The sequence below is a fragment of the Sinohyriopsis cumingii genome, chromosome 7 (genome assembly GCF_028554795.1).
Source record: "Sinohyriopsis cumingii isolate HCF-2022 chromosome 7, ASM2855479v2, whole genome shotgun sequence".
Lineage (NCBI taxonomy): Eukaryota > Metazoa > Mollusca > Bivalvia > Unionida > Unionidae > Sinohyriopsis > Sinohyriopsis cumingii.
The window spans coordinates 126,164,088-126,183,086 of NC_142967.1; the positions used below are offsets into that span (position 1 = coordinate 126,164,088).

The following is an 18,999-nucleotide window of genomic DNA, read 5'->3' on the forward strand; positions in this document are numbered from 1 at the left end:
AAATCATTAACAAATAGTACTAGCATAGCAAAATCGTTGATAAATAGTAATAGCATTGCAAAATCATTCATTTGCTTTTTAAGTTCATTTATCACTTTCATCAAACACAAATTCCTCCTGTCTTAATAATTAGAAGAGCCAAAACAAAAAAGTATTAAAGTATGTCACAAGTAAAGATGAGTCAGCTTTGGAATAAAAATGCATAATTAAATATGATCATATGCATCATTCAGAGATTGTCAATGAAATTAAATTATGACGAAATAAGTATCGACCTAAAGATAGCTGATTTTGACCATCATCTGGCCCATGTATCAAACACTAAATAGAATGGAATGGATACACAAAGTAATCGACTGTCCCGGGTAAAATTGTATTAAAAAAATTCTCTTTGTTCTCTGATGGATCTTTCAATTAAATGTGAAAGTAAAAAATAGAAATATGAAAACCCACCATGTATCCTTTTATTTACAATTAACTCAGTACACTGAATGAATGTAAATATTCTTACCTCGTTTTGTAGCATTCTTATTACAGCAACCTCTCCTTTTTCCTATAACAACGGCTATTATAACTACCACCGCGACAGCAATAGCGCCAAGCACTCCGCCAACCAATGGTACTATGGGTGCAGAATTTCTTTTGTATTCGCCTATTATTCCTAAAATAGTTATTATTTTGTACATTGTTTATTTCTTTCTGTCCTTTTTCATCCATTATCATTCATAAATGAACTATTGATCTTACACCGATTCAAATGTACACCACATATACTGTAAAGAAGTAACTATTCAAAGTAGAGCACAGATGCACCAATATTGCATTAAACGCTGTATATGGAAGCCAATATTGTCGTAAACACTGTAGGTTAAAGCCAATAATGCATTAAACTCCGTAGGTGAAAGCCAATAATGCATTAAACACTTTACGTGGAAGCCAATATTGTCGTAAACATTGTAGGTTAAAGCCAATATTGCCTTTAATATTTTACGTGAAAGCCATTACTGTATTAAGCACTTTGCGTATAATCCAATATTGTGTTAAACATTGCAGATGAAAGCCAATATTGCATTTACCACTTCAAGTGAAAAGTAATTCTGCATTAAACATTTTACCTGAAAGGTAGATTAATGCCAATATTGCATTAAACATGGTAGGTGAAAGCCAATAATGCATTAAACACTTCAAGTGAAAGGTAATTTTGCGTTAAACATAATGCATTCAACATTTTACCTGAAAGACAATATTGCATTAAACACCTTTAGTGAAAGCCAGTATATTGCATTTAACACTTTACGTGAAAGCCAATTTCGCATTAATCGCTGTATGTGACAGCCAATATGTTGCATTTAACACTTCAAACGAAAGGTAATTTACTTTAAAAATATTGCATTAAACATCTTAAGGGAAAGACTATACTGCATTAAACACGGTAGGTTAAAACCAATATTGCATTAAAAGCAATGGGTTACAGTCAATATTGCTTTTAAATACAATAGGTCAAATATCGTTCTCCAGCCTGAAACTCATAGATCGCATTGAATGTTTGCATTGCTTTGTAAAGGTATCAAGCGTTGGTGCATGGAAAAAAATTACTCCAATTATCTCTTCTCACAATTTCTTGTTGTTGTTATGAATATGTGATGGCATAAATTAATAACACTCTAAGGTCTCAAATAAAATAAAGGACAAAAACAAAAGCCAGCACTTTTTATAAAACAAATTCAACTAATAATTTATTTCCTTACAATACAAATTAAAAACTTAAAACAACAAAGATTATTGTGAATTAAATCTCAAATTGTCCTAAATGTTCTATTACAAGATCCAACTGAATTCCAGTGGTGACCAAAATAAATTCCAATATTGAATGTGTTGATATGCCTGTAGTCCCGAAGAAGTTAACGTGTCAGTGGCCTGGAATGTCGAGATGTGTCAACAGTCCTTTGATGTATGATAATAATAAAAATAAAAAATGTCTTTGACTGAATTCACTGTAATTCCATTATAATGACTTAGTGCAAGAAGTATTAACGCGCAATTTGTAATTCCAGTGAATTTAAATAAATAAATAAATAAATAAATAAATAAATCCAAATTAAAATCTGAACACACCAATATGAGTGATTCCACTTCGGATGTTGAGGTAGGAATTAATAATCTAAAGTAATCAATTTAATATACCCCTCTACTTGACCTAGGTCGCAATAATCTTTCTCTGGAAATTCACTGTCATCTTAATGGAAACTTTCGTTTCTTGAATCTTCTAAGGCGATAATAAAGACTGTCTATAACTCAAACTGAGGTAAACTAGTTTACGCTTAATATTGATCTGAATATTCAATTAATAATCGTCACAATATTAGATATGTGTATGTTGTTTACGGTCAATCATGAAATATAAATACTTATAACATAATCATTGCGAAAAGCAAGAAAAATTACAAATTAATTATGCATATCAATATCTTGATATAATATTATCAGAAACAGGACCATGATAATATTATCAGACACAAGACCACGATACTATTATCTGAAACAAAACCACGATAATATTATCAGAAACGGTACCATGCAACTATTATCAGAAACATTACCACGATAATCTTATCAGAAACAGGACCACGATACTATTATCAGAAGCATATCCATGATAAGTTTATCAAAAACAGGACAATGACAATATTATCAGAAACATTACTACGATAATGTTATCAGAAACTAGGACCACGATGTTATTATCAGAAACATTACCACGATAATATTATCAGAAACTAGGACCACGATAATATTATCAGAAACAGGATCACGAAGATATTATCAGAAACAGGACCACTATAATATTATCAGAAACAGGATCACGATAATATTATTAGAAACTAGGCCCACGATAATATTATCAGACACAGGACCATGATAATATTATCAGAAACTAGTACCACGATAATATTATTAGAGACAGGACCACGATAATATTATCAGAAACAGGACCACGTCAATGTTATCAGAAACATTACCACAATAATATTATTTGAAACAGGACCACAGTAATATTATCAGAAACATTACCACAGTAATATTATTAGAAACAGGACCACGATAATATTATCAGAAACAGGACCACTATAATATTATTAGAAATAGGACCATGATAATATTATGAGAAACAATGCAATGATAATATTATCAGAAACATTACCACGATAATATTATCATAAACAATGCAATGATAATATTATCAGAAACAGGACCACGATAATATTAACAGAAACATTACCACGATAATATTATCATAAACTAGGACCACGATAATATTATCAGAAACAGGACCACGATGATATTATCAGAAACTAGGACCACGATAATATTATTAGAAACTGGACCACGATAATATTATCAGAAACATTACCACAGTAATATTATTAGAAACAGGACCACGATAACATTATCAGAAACATTACCACAGTAATATTATCAGAAACAGGACCACGATACTATTATTAGAAACTAGGCCCACGATAATATTATCAGAAACAGGACCATGATAATGTTATCAGAAACAGGACCATGATAATAGTATCAGAAACTAGGACCACGATAATGTTATTAGAAACAGGACCACTATAATATTATCAGAAACATTACCACAGTAATATTATCAGAAACAGGACCATGATAATATTATCAGAAACTAGGACCACAATAATATTATTAGAAACAGGACCACGATAATATTATCAGAAACATGACCACAATAATATTACCAGAAACAAGACCACAATAATATTATCAGAAACAAGACCACGATAATATTAACAGAAACAAGACCAAGATAAATTATCAGAAACAAAACCACGATACTATTATCAGAAACAGGACGACGATAATATTATCATAAACAGGGCCACGATAATATTATCAAAACAGGACATCGATAATATTATCAGAAACAGGACCACGATAATATTAACAGAAACAAGACCAAGATAAATTATCAGAAACAAAACCACGATACTATTATCAGAAACAGTACAACGATAATATTATCATAAACAGGACCACGATAATATTATCAAAACAGGACATCGATAATATAATCATAAACAGGGCCACGATAATATTATCAGAAACAAGACCACGATAATATTAACAGAAACAAGACCACGATAAAATTATCAGAAACAAAACCACGATACTATTATCAGAAACAGTACAACGATAATATTATCATAAACAGGACCACGATAATATTATCAGAAACAGGACCACGATAATATTATCAGCAACAAGACTACGATACTATTATGAGAAACAGGACAACACTAATATTATCATAAACAGGACCACGATCCTATTTTCAGAAACAGGACCACGATAATATTATCAGCAACAAGACTACGATACTATAATCAGAAACAAGACCTCAATAATATTATCAGAAACAGGACCATGATAATATTATCAAAAACAGGACCACGATAAAATTATCAGAAACAAGACCGCGATAATATTATCAGAAACAAGACCTCAATAATATTATCAGAAACAGGACCATGATAATATTACCAAAAACAGGACCACGATAAAATTATCAGAAACAAGACCGTGATAATATTATCAGAAAAACGACTATGATAATATTATCAGAAACAGGACCATGATAATATTATCAGAAACAGGACCAAGAGAAAATTATCAGAACCAGGACCATGCTAAATTATCAGAAACAAGACCGTGATAATATTATCAGAAACACGACAATGATAATATTATCAGAACAGGACCGGGATAATATTATCAGAAACAGGACCATGATAATATTATCAGAAACAGGACCATGATAATATTATCAGAAACAGGACCAAGAGAAAATTATCAGAAACACGACCATGATAATATTATCAGTTACAGGACCACGGTAATATTATCAGAAAAAGGACCACGATAATATTATCAGAAACAAGACCACAACAATATCATCTGAAAAAGGCCTGTAATAGTATGTGCAACAGAGCCACGATAATATTATCAGAAACATTACCGGGATAATATTATCAGAAAAAGGGCAAAAATAATATTATCAGAAACATTACCGCGACAATATTATCAGAAACAAGACCATGCTAATATTATCAGCAACAGGACCACGATACTATTATCAGAAACGGGACCACGATACGATTATCAGAAACAGGACCACGATAATATTATCAGGAACAAGACCATGATACTATTAGCAGCAACAGGACCACGGTACTATTATCAGATACAAGACCACACTATTATTATCTGAAACAGGCCTATAATAATATGTGCAACAGAGCCACGATACTATTATGAGAAACATTACCACGATACTATTATCAGAAACAAGACCATGCTAATATTATCAGAAACAAGACCACGGTACAATTTTCAGAAATAAGACCACGATAACATTATCAGAAACAAGACCATGCCAATACTATCAGAAACAATACCACGATAATATTTTCAGGAACACGACCATGCTAATATTATCAGAAACAAGATCACGATACTATTATCAGAAACAGGACCAAGACACTGTTATCAGAAACACGTTAACCGTAATATTAACAAATAAGGGCTCTCAGTAATATTATCAGAAACTGATCACGATAATATTATGAGAAATAGGTCGAGCTTTAACAGTATGTGCAACAGAACCACGATATTATTATCAGGAGCAAGCCGACTATAGTATTATTATCGGAAACAGGCCTACAATAATAGGTGCAACAGAGCCACGATAATATTATATCAGAAATAGGACAATAATACTATTATCAGAAACAAGACCACGATACTACTATCTGAAACAAGACCACGATAATATTATCAGAAAAAGGGCCATGATACTTCATCAAAACCAGGACCACGATAATATTATCAGAAACAAGACTTCGATAATATCAGAAACTGGATTATGATAATATTATCAAAAACAGGACCACGATACTATTATCATAAACATGACCACGATACTATTATCCGAAACAAGACCACGATAATATTATCAGCAACAAGACCTCGATAATATTATCAGACACAGGATCACGATAATATTATCAGAAACAAGACTACGATATTGTTATAAGAAACAAGACTGCGATAATAGTATCAGAAACAATACGTCGATACTATTATCAGAAACAGGACCACAAAAATATTATCAGAAACATTACCACAGTAATATTATTAGACACAGTACCACGATAATATTATCAAAAACAAGACCTCTATACTATTATCAGAAACAAGACCACGATAATATTATGAGAAATAAGACCACAATAATATTATCAGAAACAAGACCACGATAATATTATCAGAAAGAAGACCTAGATAATATTATCAGAGTAGGTCCACTTCAATATTTTTTAGTGTTCGATATCTTGTAGTTGATTATAAGCAGTTAGGAACATGAAACCGTGGAACATAAGGGAGAGCAATAATCTGCATTTAGACTATGTATCCAACGAGAAATCACAAGCTTAAGGTATATTATATAACTAAACATGTGACCTGGAACCTTCTTTACTCTGGTAGGAACGAACACCTTAAAGATAAATGGAAAAAAGATGACAAGTTAGGGTTTTCCGATAAAACATAATTCAGGACATTTTTCTCTTTCACAAAATAATAAATGATGGAATTAGATAATGAGCAATTTGTGTATGCAATATTTTGACACATTTTGTGCAGTTAAAATTTAACATCTTTAAGGAGTGATTCAAAAGAGAAATGTCGACAAAAGCAATGATGATTGTTATAACAATATTTCCCCCCAAAAGGTAATATGTCCAATAAGTTATATCACTACTATTGCAATAAAAAGGTTCATTATTTTTGTTGTTTAGTAACGTGACACCTAATCTTCTTCATGAGACTAAATTATGTCCTTTGGACAGTTTCCAGTAAATATTTGGACAGTTTCCAATAAATTTGGGGACAGTTTCTAGTAAATTTGTGGACAGTTTCTAGTAAATACGTGGACAGTTTCTAATACATCTATGGACAGTTTCCAAAAAATTTGTTGACAGTTTCCAATAAATTTGTGGACGGTTTCCAATAAATATGCGGCCAGTTTCCAAACATTATGTGGACAATTTCAAAAACAATATGTGGACAGTTTCCAATACACTTGTGGGCCTGCAAAATTGACAATTTCTCCAAATAGGCCTTCTTTAAAATTTCTAAAGCTGTGCTATCATGTCTACTTCTCTAGATACAGGCATTGCGAAATGTACATTGAACGTATGCAGCGGACTCGACGGCTGAATAGACGGTATGATAGCCGAGTGTTTCACTCTATTGTACATGTATAATTTGAATATCATATATTTTGTCACATTGGTACCTGCATCGGTTATAGCCGATGTGTTTAGCAAAATGAATGGTTTTCATCTCTCGTTCATTTCTAAAATTTAGAAGTGGGACTCATAGAGATGAACAATTACATTCAGCTAAATTACAAGACATTGTGCAGTTTTACGAATTAGATGGGATCGTCGTACTTCATAGTCGATTTATCTTTCAAAACTTCTCATTGTGTATTTAAAACAAGGAATATATACCATTTAAACTGTACAGATTGGATTAATATTTAAAATACTCATTTAAATACTGTTATTAACAACTGGTAACACGGTACTGTCATGAACAGCATGTAAATTGGTACTGTCATCGACAATGGTATCATGGAACTGTTATGGACATCTGGTAAAATGGTACTGTCATGAATAACTGGTAACATGATACTGTCATGGATGACTTATAAGATTATAATGTCTTGGACAACTGCTGGTAACATTGTACTGTTATGGACAACTGGAAACATGGCTCTGTTATTGACAACTGGTAACATGGTACTGTCATGGATAATTGGTAACATGGTTTTGTTATGGCAACTGGAAACATGGTTTTGTTATGGCAACTGGAAACATGGTTTTGTTATGGCAACTTGTAACATTGCACCGTCATGGACAACTGGAAACATACTACTGTTATTGACAACTGGTAACATGATACTGTCATGAACAATTCGTAACACGATATATTTATCTACATTTGGTAAGAGAGCTTATTTGCGGTATTCATCAATAGAATGACACTTATGTGGAGATGAATTACTAACTAAGCATACAGCAAATAATGCAAACCACCAAGTACATTATTATGAGATTGGGATTGCTTGAATCCTTAGCTATGTACAAATATCTGCTTTTGAAAGAGGTTAAATACTGCAGCAGTTACTGTCCGAGCATCCTTAATGGTAACTGTCATTTTGTCACTTTATTTTCTCCCAGTTTAGCTGTCTTTCGATATTATTGCACTCCTCTTTCCGTTCCCATTAACGGGAGTCAAAACTTTTCGGTACAAAACTATGCTTCAAAAATGTAAATATTATTCAACGAATGATGCGGAGAAAACGGAATGTTTTACGTTATGATACATCTAATAATAACTTACCAGTCGTTGTTCCATTGATCACATTTGTATAAGTACTTAGTCCAACTTTATTTATAGCAAACATTTGGAACTCGTAGGATGTTTCTTGTTGTAGACCATATACGGTGAAGTATTGCTTTCTCAAATTCGTATCTTCTGAAGCTGGAGATTTTGTCAGCCATTTTCCATCAGGAAGTATTCTGTACTCAATGAAAAATACTGAGGATCGCTGCCTCGCAATCCTGGTGTCCACTCCAATGTGACAGAATCATGACCTCTTCCATTTATTTCAAACTCTGTGGGGATACCAGGTTTACCTGTTCAATGCATAATGTGAAATTATATGGGGTTCTATGATACGTAAATTAAACTTTATATTTGCTAAATATGTTGAATAATTTTGGTAAAATACATAAATAGTAACAGATGTATATTTACACACACACACACACACACAGATATATATATATATATATATATATATATATATATATATATATATATATATATATATATATATATATATATATATATATATATATAACCCTATTTGCATTAAGTTATATTTCGTTATATTTTACATGTTTACTCACACGAAAGCTTTTGAAGCTTTTCAAATTCAGATTAGTTTCAACTTCATTGAACGGATGAAATGATATGAACGAAACCATGTCTCCCTTACTCCAATAAAAGCATCAATCATATTCCATGTTCGCTTTTGCATCATCATCATCGTCGTCTTGGTCATCATCATCATCATCATCATCATCATCAACAACGACAAAAACGTCTTCAATTATACAGAAATATGCTTACAAACCATCTAATAGAAATAGTTAAATTTCATCCTCTATGTGACGGACACACCCTGATGGTGTGGGTCAGCCGCTGCCCTTGGTGCTGTTTCCAAAGTCAGGCCACTGCTTTTGAGCTCTTTCTAAGTATTCAGCCGCAATGATTCCTATTGCTTCCATCTTTGCTTCTTTACCTGTAGTGTCCAGTGAAGGATTGCCTTGCACAATGTAATGGATGACATTCCGTACATGCGTTCAGGCCATCTCCATCGTTTTGATTTCATATGTGATGCGATGGCTGCACTGAACATGTTATTCGGTGTTCTTCATTTCAGCTGGTGTTAGACCAGAAAAGTCTTTTGACTTTTCGGAGACGCTTCGTTTGGAATGTTTCCAGCTCTTTGCAATGGAAGTCGCTTCATATAGTTCTCTGACAATTTTGGCTATTTTGTGTGGGATGCCATAATACCTTAAACACTTCAATAACGATGCCCGATGTAAACTGTCGAAAGCTTTCTCAAAGTCGACAAACGCCATAGAGTTATTCAGTTGATTACATTGTTCCGGAATCTTCCGCAGCACAAAGTCTGATCGATGCTTGCCTTTTTGCCTGTATGGAATCCGGCTAGTTCTTTGTGGGAGCTGTGATTCTTTTTAAGATGATGCGGCTGAAAACTTTGCTGATGAGAGACAGTGATCCCTCTCCAAATGATGCATATCCCCGGGTCACCCCTCTTTTGGAAGCTTTACTGTTATGCATGTTTTCCATTCCTTTGGTATATGTTCGATGTTTCATATCTTCTAGAGGATCTGGCACAGAATCATTGGAATTTATTCTCCTGCTTTTAGCATTTCTTTACAAACTCCGTCTTCGCCAGGTGCCTTGATATTTTTCAAACATCTGCTTCACTTACCTCGTCTTCGTTTATTTCATCAATGCAGATACCAAGGTCTACATCTGCTTCACGCGTGTGTGTAATTATCATGAGGTCGTTGCTACTGAGTAAGCCTTTACAGCACTGCCTCCAATGTTCTTGTTTCTTCTTGTTTCTGATAGTCCCCTTCGAGTAACTTTGTAATTTGGCAGACTGTTTTCTAGTATTTGAGGGCCGGTGCATTCTCAACTTAAGTAGCGAGGTTTTACACATAATTGTTCTTGTCTCTTCCTGCTGATCTATTGAACTCTTTATCTGTCTCTATGCACATTGTTGCTAGATTTTGTGTCCAGTATGAGTTTATAGTTCGCTATTCATTTCTCAACCTTTATCCAACTTGTTTATGTAATCCATTATGACGTCTTGCATTTTCTATAGTATAAGTTTCACTGCATCCACCATTGCCGTATTTAAATTGTATATTGTAAACTCTTTTATATGTTTGAGAGTGCCGACTTTTTATTGATGGCTTTATTGAACTGTGGGTCGATGGTTCTTCCAGGGGTTTTCCAGGGTTCTTCCTCCAATTATACTGTCCGCCATGCATAGTCTATCTTGTGCTGGAAAATGGCGTTAAACCCTACAACAACAACAACAACAACTTTATTTGAACTACAACTTGGTCGTATGGTCTTGGAGTTCGGAAATGTCAAGACAATGTTTTCGGAGATCTCCAATCTTGGATTGCCTCAGTATAAGTACCACCTTTGCAACCTGACATTGTAGTCACTTCCAATATCACATTCACATCACGCAGTGATCTTCTCCATTTAAATTTGACGATGAGATGACCCCAATCTAATTCTCTCTCCCGATCTGGTAATCTCCAGGCAAGTTTGCGAATGTCTTTGTGTTCAAAGACTGTGTAGCCAATAATCATATTGTTGTCCTGATAGAAGTCATAGTCTCCATTATCGTTGAGACAGCCAATTCCATGCTTTTCTCATGGTCCTCTCCATGACTTCAATTTTGCCTCTTACTATTGCGTTGAAGTGTTACAAAAGAAGGACGCCATGAGTAGGGATAATTTGCATAACTGACTGAATATTGTCATAGATGTTGTCTTTATCTTCTTCATCGTTTTCTTTGGAGCATGTCCTACAACAGCAGAGAACTTGGTGAACTTGGAATTTAGTCTTACATACAGTAGTCTCGCAGTCTCCAGTATCCATTCCAATTAAGAATAAATCTGAATTTCTCTTTCTGACAATAAATGTCACTCCGTTTTGATGGTTGTCTGTGTTTCTTCCTGACCAGATTATGATATCCTGTGTAGCTAAATATCGCTTTCCATCTCCAGTCCATCTGGCTTATTTCTGTACAAGGAGGCACAATTTGCTGTTGTTCATTTCCCTTATGTTCGCAAGCCTTTCCGTCTGGTAAAGTGCGTGGACACTCCAGCATCAAGTTCTGATTCTGGACTTTTTTACCAGGAAGTCCCTTTTTGGGATGGAAACGTCCTGTTGGTTTAGAACAACATCCGTTATAGATTCAGTTATCTGGTCATCTTCACTCCTGTCACCGGTTTCAATTTCATTTTCCCTTATTGTCGTTTCTGTAACAGGGAGGTGTTAAGGGATGGGGTTCCTAGCCTTATATATAACCCGCCACCTTATCTTTGTTTGGGACCGGCAGGGAACTCTGGCGGAGTTTTATTCCATCTAATAATAAATGGTCCCTAACTGTAATTACTTATTGTGGTTAGAAAGAGAAACATCCTTGCCGCCATGAACTGTACTGTATTTTCGAAACAAAAAAGAAACAATTAAATATTCTTTAGTGTAACTAAGGAATAGATCACACTTGTCATCATTTAATAACTAATTCCACTTTCGCCTTAGATACGATAGATTTGGTCCAAGCTCCCAAATCGCACGCTTGCTTGGAACTTCTTTCTATAATTGCACTGGCTCTACCAACCTCACATATTTGTAAAGGACATGCAAGGATGATGTGATCCTCGCATCCTGAGGTCCGCAAGCTCACGCGCGAGTGTCTATGCAATAACACAAAGAAATTCACTCCGCATCTTCAAAAATAGAAATTTTAAGCTTTGGAGTATAACTGAGAATGGTTTATAGATGAGCAAACTCGCTGTGATGTATATATTTGGGCAGAAAAGTGACATATTTATAATTATATGTAAAATTGGATAAAGATAAGTATAACAGGAAACATTGAAAATAATGCTTTCATTTTGCAGATTTCCAGTTTTAAATTGTTTAGTTATCCATGCATTTATCCATGCGTTACTCATCACGTCCGGGATTATGTGATTCCGCTTAACCGCTCGTGCGTGGGTGTGTAAGTGCCAATCGTAATGTATACATTTAAAGTAAATATGTGTCCTTGAGTTGGTTTGCTTGATGGCTGTCATCACTGTCCCCGAGTTAATATATGCTTTTCAATGAATTCCATTAACAATATTTACACCATGTTTCAAAAGATCTCTATCTGTACTATCACCACCACTTCCAACTACTCCTAGCAACGTAGACCCAGGGGCACAGTTTGACAACTGTTTCCCATATTATTTCCATAAGCACACTTACTGAGCATAGTAATATGAATTCGCCTATGCAAAAGACTTTGGTCACTGGGCTGATCATGACCTCTCATCGACTTAGCCCAAGTTTCACAGACTTAAAGTATTAAGAGAACCAGAGAACACTGTGATAAGTTTTTCCCAAGACAAATACTTGAATTTAGCATCCCTATGCTATGGGAAATCATTAAGTTGCATACTAAGAATCTGGACCGCTCTAATGTAATGAAAGGTATTTATTATTTGTTTGCTATTTTTACATGCATCAGAAAAGTGGATGAGAGTATTTACTTACAAAGAACTTTTATATGAACTTCAGCAGACACTGTAGCTCCATTCATCAGTGAGTTACTGGCACTGCAGGTGTATTTGCCGGCATCAAGACATCCTACTGTACTCGTGTATTTCAGTTCACGTGTGTCTTGAACCCTGAATTTCAAATTATCACCATGGTAAAGTGATATTACTGAGTAAGGATTGCTATCTACGCGGCATTGAAGTTGTAGAGAGCTATTCTCGAATAGTTCATAAATGTTATCTTTGGCTGTAAATTCTGCAGTTGTAGCGGTATCTGAAAATATAAAAGTAAAATCCAATTCTCGCTATAAGAAGTATGACATGAGAAAAGGTAGAATCATTACTGATCATAAAAATCGTTTCTTAACGACCGGGGCCTGAACGTTTGGGCCAAAAACCGACAAAAGAACGAAAAGGAATTATATTATATGTTACCAAAGAGCTGCTAGTAGTCATATGGTTAGATACATTTTTATCTGCCAGCGTCAAAGAAGGTGGATAAAATATCTAAGATCTATTCGCTGATCTCATAGTGCACGAAAGTGTTAGATAATTAAATCCCCTCTAAACGCAGGTTGATATGATGGGTAATTAACCTAACCCGTAAAGCACTGCTTCACTCATTATCTTAAACTATACAGCCAATCCGTCCCTGTAAGTATCCACCTTTCTCCACAAATTGTTAGTTTGAACAGACACTTTCCGAAGTTTATCCCCCTTGTTTAGCGTGTTCTCGATTCTATGTCATATAAAGTATACATCAGTCTGGTACACTGTACATTGGACAGATCAGCAAGTGTCAAACGTGTATGTTAAGCTTAGCTTGATAGGACAAGATATATCCGGGAAGACCAATTATGATTATCAAGAGGACTGGTTGGATCTATGAAGACCAATCATAATCTTTGAAACAATGTGTGTGGTCACATATCTCTCAGCAGTTGTAGCTGATAAAAAGGATGAGGTAATAAAAACCCAAAGAAGAAACCAGAACTTACGTAAATATTTGGGTCAATATACAGCCCCTGCTTCAACAGTAACTCATCTCATTTCATAAAATGAAATTATATACTTTCAATTTTATTTTCATCACCGACATGCTGATTGCATCACTTGAAATATTTATGTGTAACACAATATAGTCTTAAAAAATTCCATGCAAATTTCGAACGTAAGCGAAATTGAAACAATTTAGTCAAATTTAGCTTTAGTTGAATAACAAAAGGAACTGAATGGAAAACTACAACGTTGTCATCTATGTGATGTATATCTATACTGTTTGTAACTCCTGGTACATGATTTTATCTAATTTTTCTAATTCTTATTCATGGCTGTAACGTGTACAGAATGCCTTTAGTTCAGGCAGGCCTACATGACTTGAGTATAATATTTCATAGGATTTATAAATGTGATGTGATTTGGAATTTTAACGTAGCTTTAACAATTTTTCAGTCATATCGCTACGATGTCTGCAATGTGGCAGTTTATAGTGATGTCTACCACTGGGGCATCATGCCGCAGACATGTAGCATGATGTCCCACCCAGTCACATTATCCTGACACCGGGCCGACCAGTCCTAACACTAACCTCTTAATGCTGAGCGCCAAGCGAGGCAGCTGTTTATACCGTTTTTGTAAGTCTTTGGTATGACTCGGCCGGGGATCGAACCCACGACCTCCCGCATCCGAGGCGGACGCTCTAACCACTAGGCCACCGGAGCGGTTCATTTATAAATATATGTTTACGTATGTGTTAACATTTATTAATAATTAATCTTTATAATAAGACTTTACATTGCGCCTATGGCGTAGTTTCTAAGTGACAAAAGCCTGTGAAATGATTTATCAGGAGGTTTATTGTTGCAGAAATGATATAAATTAAGCGCAATCCGTATTTTAACCGACACAAAAATGATATAAATTATGCTCAATCGGTTATTTAACCGTCACAAAAATGACAAATTAAGCTAAATCCGTATTTTAACAGACACAAAAATGATACAACCTTACATATTTTAAATACAATGAAAGAATTTTACACTATATTGAAGGTGTATATTTACATTTACATCCTTTCTGTTTTTCTACAAAGACCTAAAGAGTCACATAATTTGTTTACATATTCATAAAAATACAGAATGCGATATGTTCACTAAGCCCATTCATGAAATTAGTTCAAACTTATATCACCAAATAGTCGAACATATTCCTCATGAAGATTACAATATAGATGACTTTTAAATTATATGTTCGGTTTTCTTAAATAAAACTTTATGGAAGGTTTAACATGTGGAAATGCAGATCAGAGAATTAGTACTATAACTGATTAGCACGCATTATCATTATACGTAATGAAAGCAGCCGCACGAGATTTTTCAAATGCTATCGAATCTTTTTTTCAATTAGAGAACAACTTGAACATCACACTTTATTGACAGAAAATATTGACAATGCAAAGGATTATGGATCGAACGGGGATTTATGATGCTTCAATAAAATACATTTATGTAACATTTACACCGGCATTTAACAGAACGAAGAAATTTGGAAATCTATCCATTTGTTCCTTACATGCAATGACTAAATACCATTTATTATCTATCAGAAAAGATGTAATTATTCTCCACGTGGATTTATACACAGAATGAAGTTCCAACGTTACTCTATCGAAGTAGACTTTTCCATCTCTTGGTAAATTATATAAGAAAAATGTAGCTTATTTTAGAACACAAGCAGCAGATGGCAAGTGAGCACTAATGACATCTTACTGTACTAATTACATCACGTCAAATTTCACAAGGTGAAGGACCAAATATATATTATAAATGTTATTAAGGCATATATTGTCAGGATAAGCTAATATACTACTAATGTTTAAACAGAAGTATTTTCAGACAGAACCATCGTATAGCCATGTGATGTACACTTTTTATATGTGATTCTATAACGTTCCTTATTTGTATCAAGACTATTTTGGTACGACCAGCTAGTAATCACAACCACAAATTACTGGCAACACTTGTCAGACTGCTTTAGCTTACACAAAACGTCCACCTCAATCCACCTTGTGTCAGAGCCTGTCCGTTCTATGCCAACCGTTGATGTCATGTTGTTTATCGCTGTACAGGAGTAGGTGCCTGAATTGTTCCGTGACACAGAGTTGAAGTACAGCATGGAGGGGTCATACGCCTGCCCGTTTGGGAACCAAAAGATAAGATGTGGCTGAGGATTACTTTTGGCCTTACAGGTCAAGTTAAATGTTTGATTCTCTACCACTCTGTAGACGCTTTGCAAAGAGTATACGGTCGGAGGATCTGAAAGAATATGTAGAGATGAGCATGCACAAATTAACTTCGGGAACATTTTTATATTTCCTTATGTCTAACACTGCATCGTTGAAAGTTCGCATAATAGTGATAAAACACGCAATACTAAAGAATTAATAAATCCGATGCATGATGACCAAAATACAGTTAGAGAACAACTTGAACATCACACTTAATTGACAGGAAATATTGACAACGTAAAGGATAATGGATCGAAAGGGAATTTATGATACTTCAATAAAATACATTTTTGTTACATTTACACCGGCATTTAACAGAACGAATACATTTGGAAATCTGTCCATTTGTTCCTTAACACAATTACTAAATTCCTTTTATTATCTATCAGAAAAGATGTAATTATTCTCCACGTGGATTTATACACAGAATGAAGTTCCAACGTTACTCTATCGAGGTAGACTTTTCCCATCTCTTGGTAAATTATATAGGAAAAAATGTAGCTTATTTTAGAACACAAGCAGCTAATGGCAAGTGAGCACTTTCTACAACAAATTTAATCTTGATTTCAACATTGAAATTTGTATCAGCATGTATTCTCTGTAATGATACATCAAAACATATGCAAGAGTGGGGGGAGATCGCGGCTAGGAATGACTGGATCATTGTATATTTATGTTTTACATTAATTAGGTTTCACTACACTAATTTCTTTTTACTATAACAGTTACATCACTTTAAGTTCCACAAGGTGAAGGACCAAATATATATTGTAAAGATTATTAACTCACATATTGTCAGGATAAGCTACTATACTACTCATGTTTAAAGAGAAGTATTTTCAGACAGAACCATCGTATAGCCATGTGAAGTACACTTTTTATATGTGATTCTATAGCGCTCCTTATTTATATCACGACTATTTTGGCACGACCAGCTAGTAATCACAACCACAAATTACTGGCAACATAATGATTCTGTTGTCAGACTGCCTTAGCTTACACAAAACGTCCACCTCAATCCACCTTGTGTCAGAGCCTGTCCGTTCTATGTCAACCGTTGTTGTCATGTTGTTTATCGCTGTACAGGAGTAGTTGCCTGAATTGTTCCGTGACACAGAGTTGAAGTACAGCATTGAGGGGTCATACGCCTCCCCACTTGGGAACCAGAAGATATGATGTGGCTGAGGATTACTTTTGGCCTTACAGGTCACGTTAAATGTTTGATTCTCTACCACTCTGTAGACGCTTTGCAAAGAGTACACGGTCGGAGGATCTGAAAGGATGTGTAGAGATGAGCATGCACAAATTAACTTCGGGAACATTTTTATATTTCCTTGTGTCTAACACTGCATAGTTGAAAGTTCGCATAATAGTGATAAAACGAGCAATAATTAAGAATTAACAAATCCAAGTGATGATGACCAAAATATAGTTAAAGAACAACTTGAACATCAAACTTAATTGACAGGAAATATTGACAATGTAAAGGATAATGGATCGAAAGGGGATTTATGATACGTCAATAAAATACATTTATGTAACATTTACACAGCCATTTAACAGAACGAAGAAATTTGTAAATCTATCCATTTGTTCCTTAACGCAGTGACTAAATTCCTTTTATTATCTATCAGAAAAGATGTAATTATTCTCCACGTGGATTTATACACAGAATGAAGTTCCGACGTTACTCTATCGAGGTAGACTTTTCCCATCTCTTGGTAAATTATATAAGAAAAATTGTAGCTTATTTTAGAACACAAGCTGCTAATATCAAGTGAGCACTTTCTAAAGCAAATTTAATCTTGATTTTAACATTGAAATTTGCATCAACATGTATTCTCTGTAATGATACATCAAAACATATGCAAGAGACGGGGGAGATCGCTGTTAGGAATGACTGGATCATTGTATAGTTATGTTTTACATTAATTAGGTTTCACTACACTAATTTCTTTTTACTATAACAGTTACATCACTTTAAGTTCCACAAGGTGAAGGACCAAATATATATTGTAAAGGTTATTAAGTCACATATTGTCAGGATAAGCTACTATACTACTCATGTTTAAACAGAAGTATTTTCAGACAGAACCATCGTATAGCCATGTGATGTACACTTTTTATATGTGATTCTATAGCGCTCCTTATTTATATCACGACTATTTTGGCACGACCAGCTAGTAATCACAACCACAAATTACTGGCAACATAATGATTCTGTTGTCAGACTGCCTTAGCTTACACAAAACGTCCACCTCAATCCACCTTGTGTCAGAGCCTGTCCGTTCTATGCCAACCGTTGTTGTCATGTTGTTTATTGCTGTACAGGAGTAATTGCCTCAATTGGTCCGTGACACAGAGTTGAAGTACAGCATGGAGGAGTCATACGCCTCCCCATTTGGGAACCAAAAGATAAGATGTGGCTGAGGATTACTTTTGGCCTTACAGGTCAAGTTAAATGTTTGATTCTCTATCACTCTGTAGACGCTTTGCAAAGAGTATACGGTCAAAGGATGTGAAAGGATGTGCAGAGATGAGCATGCACAAATTAACTTCGGGAACATTTTTATATTTCCTTATGTCTAACACTGCATCGTTGAAAGTTCGCATACTAGTGATAAAACAAGCAATACTTAAGAATTAATAAATCCGATGCATGATGAC

At 34.6% G+C, this 18,999-nt stretch overlaps 2 protein-coding genes across 2 annotated transcripts in view; both read right to left on the reverse strand.

Moving 5' to 3' along the window:
* LOC149796083 (uncharacterized) overlaps positions 1-686 on the reverse strand; it is a 35,990-nt gene extending 35,304 nt beyond the window's left edge. The window contains exon 1 of the mRNA XM_089963919.1: positions 512-686. Within this exon, the coding sequence (XP_089820045.1) occupies positions 512-686 (175 nt within the window). The remainder of the gene's footprint in view (positions 1-511) is intronic.
* On the reverse strand, positions 518-18,837 carry LOC149796084 (cell adhesion molecule CEACAM5-like). The gene is made up of 6 exons (XM_089964187.1): positions 18,578-18,837; positions 17,333-17,605; positions 16,088-16,360; positions 13,045-13,320; positions 8,497-8,792; positions 518-661 (listed from the first exon to the last, which is right to left on the reverse strand). Exons 1-5 carry the CDS (start codon positions 18,642-18,644, stop codon positions 8,650-8,652), a joined length of 1,032 nt encoding a protein of 343 aa, XP_089820313.1. The 5' UTR covers positions 18,645-18,837; the 3' UTR covers positions 518-661; positions 8,497-8,649.
* Between the last annotated feature and the right edge of the window lie 162 nt (positions 18,838-18,999).

Excerpts from the sequence above, each read along its gene's own strand:
- LOC149796084 (XM_089964187.1), bottom strand. The coding sequence starts at position 18,644 with ATGACAACAACGGTTGGCATAGAACGGACAGGCTCTGACACAAGGTGG. Across the intron at positions 17,606-18,577 it reads GATTGAGGTGGACGTTTTGT|ATCCTCCGACCGTGTACTCT; the intron begins GTAAGCTAAGGC and ends ACATCCTTTCAG. Across the intron at positions 8,793-13,044 it reads AGTTCATATAAAAGTTCTTT|GTAAACCTGGTATCCCCACA; the intron begins GTAAGTAAATAC and ends TGCATTGAACAG.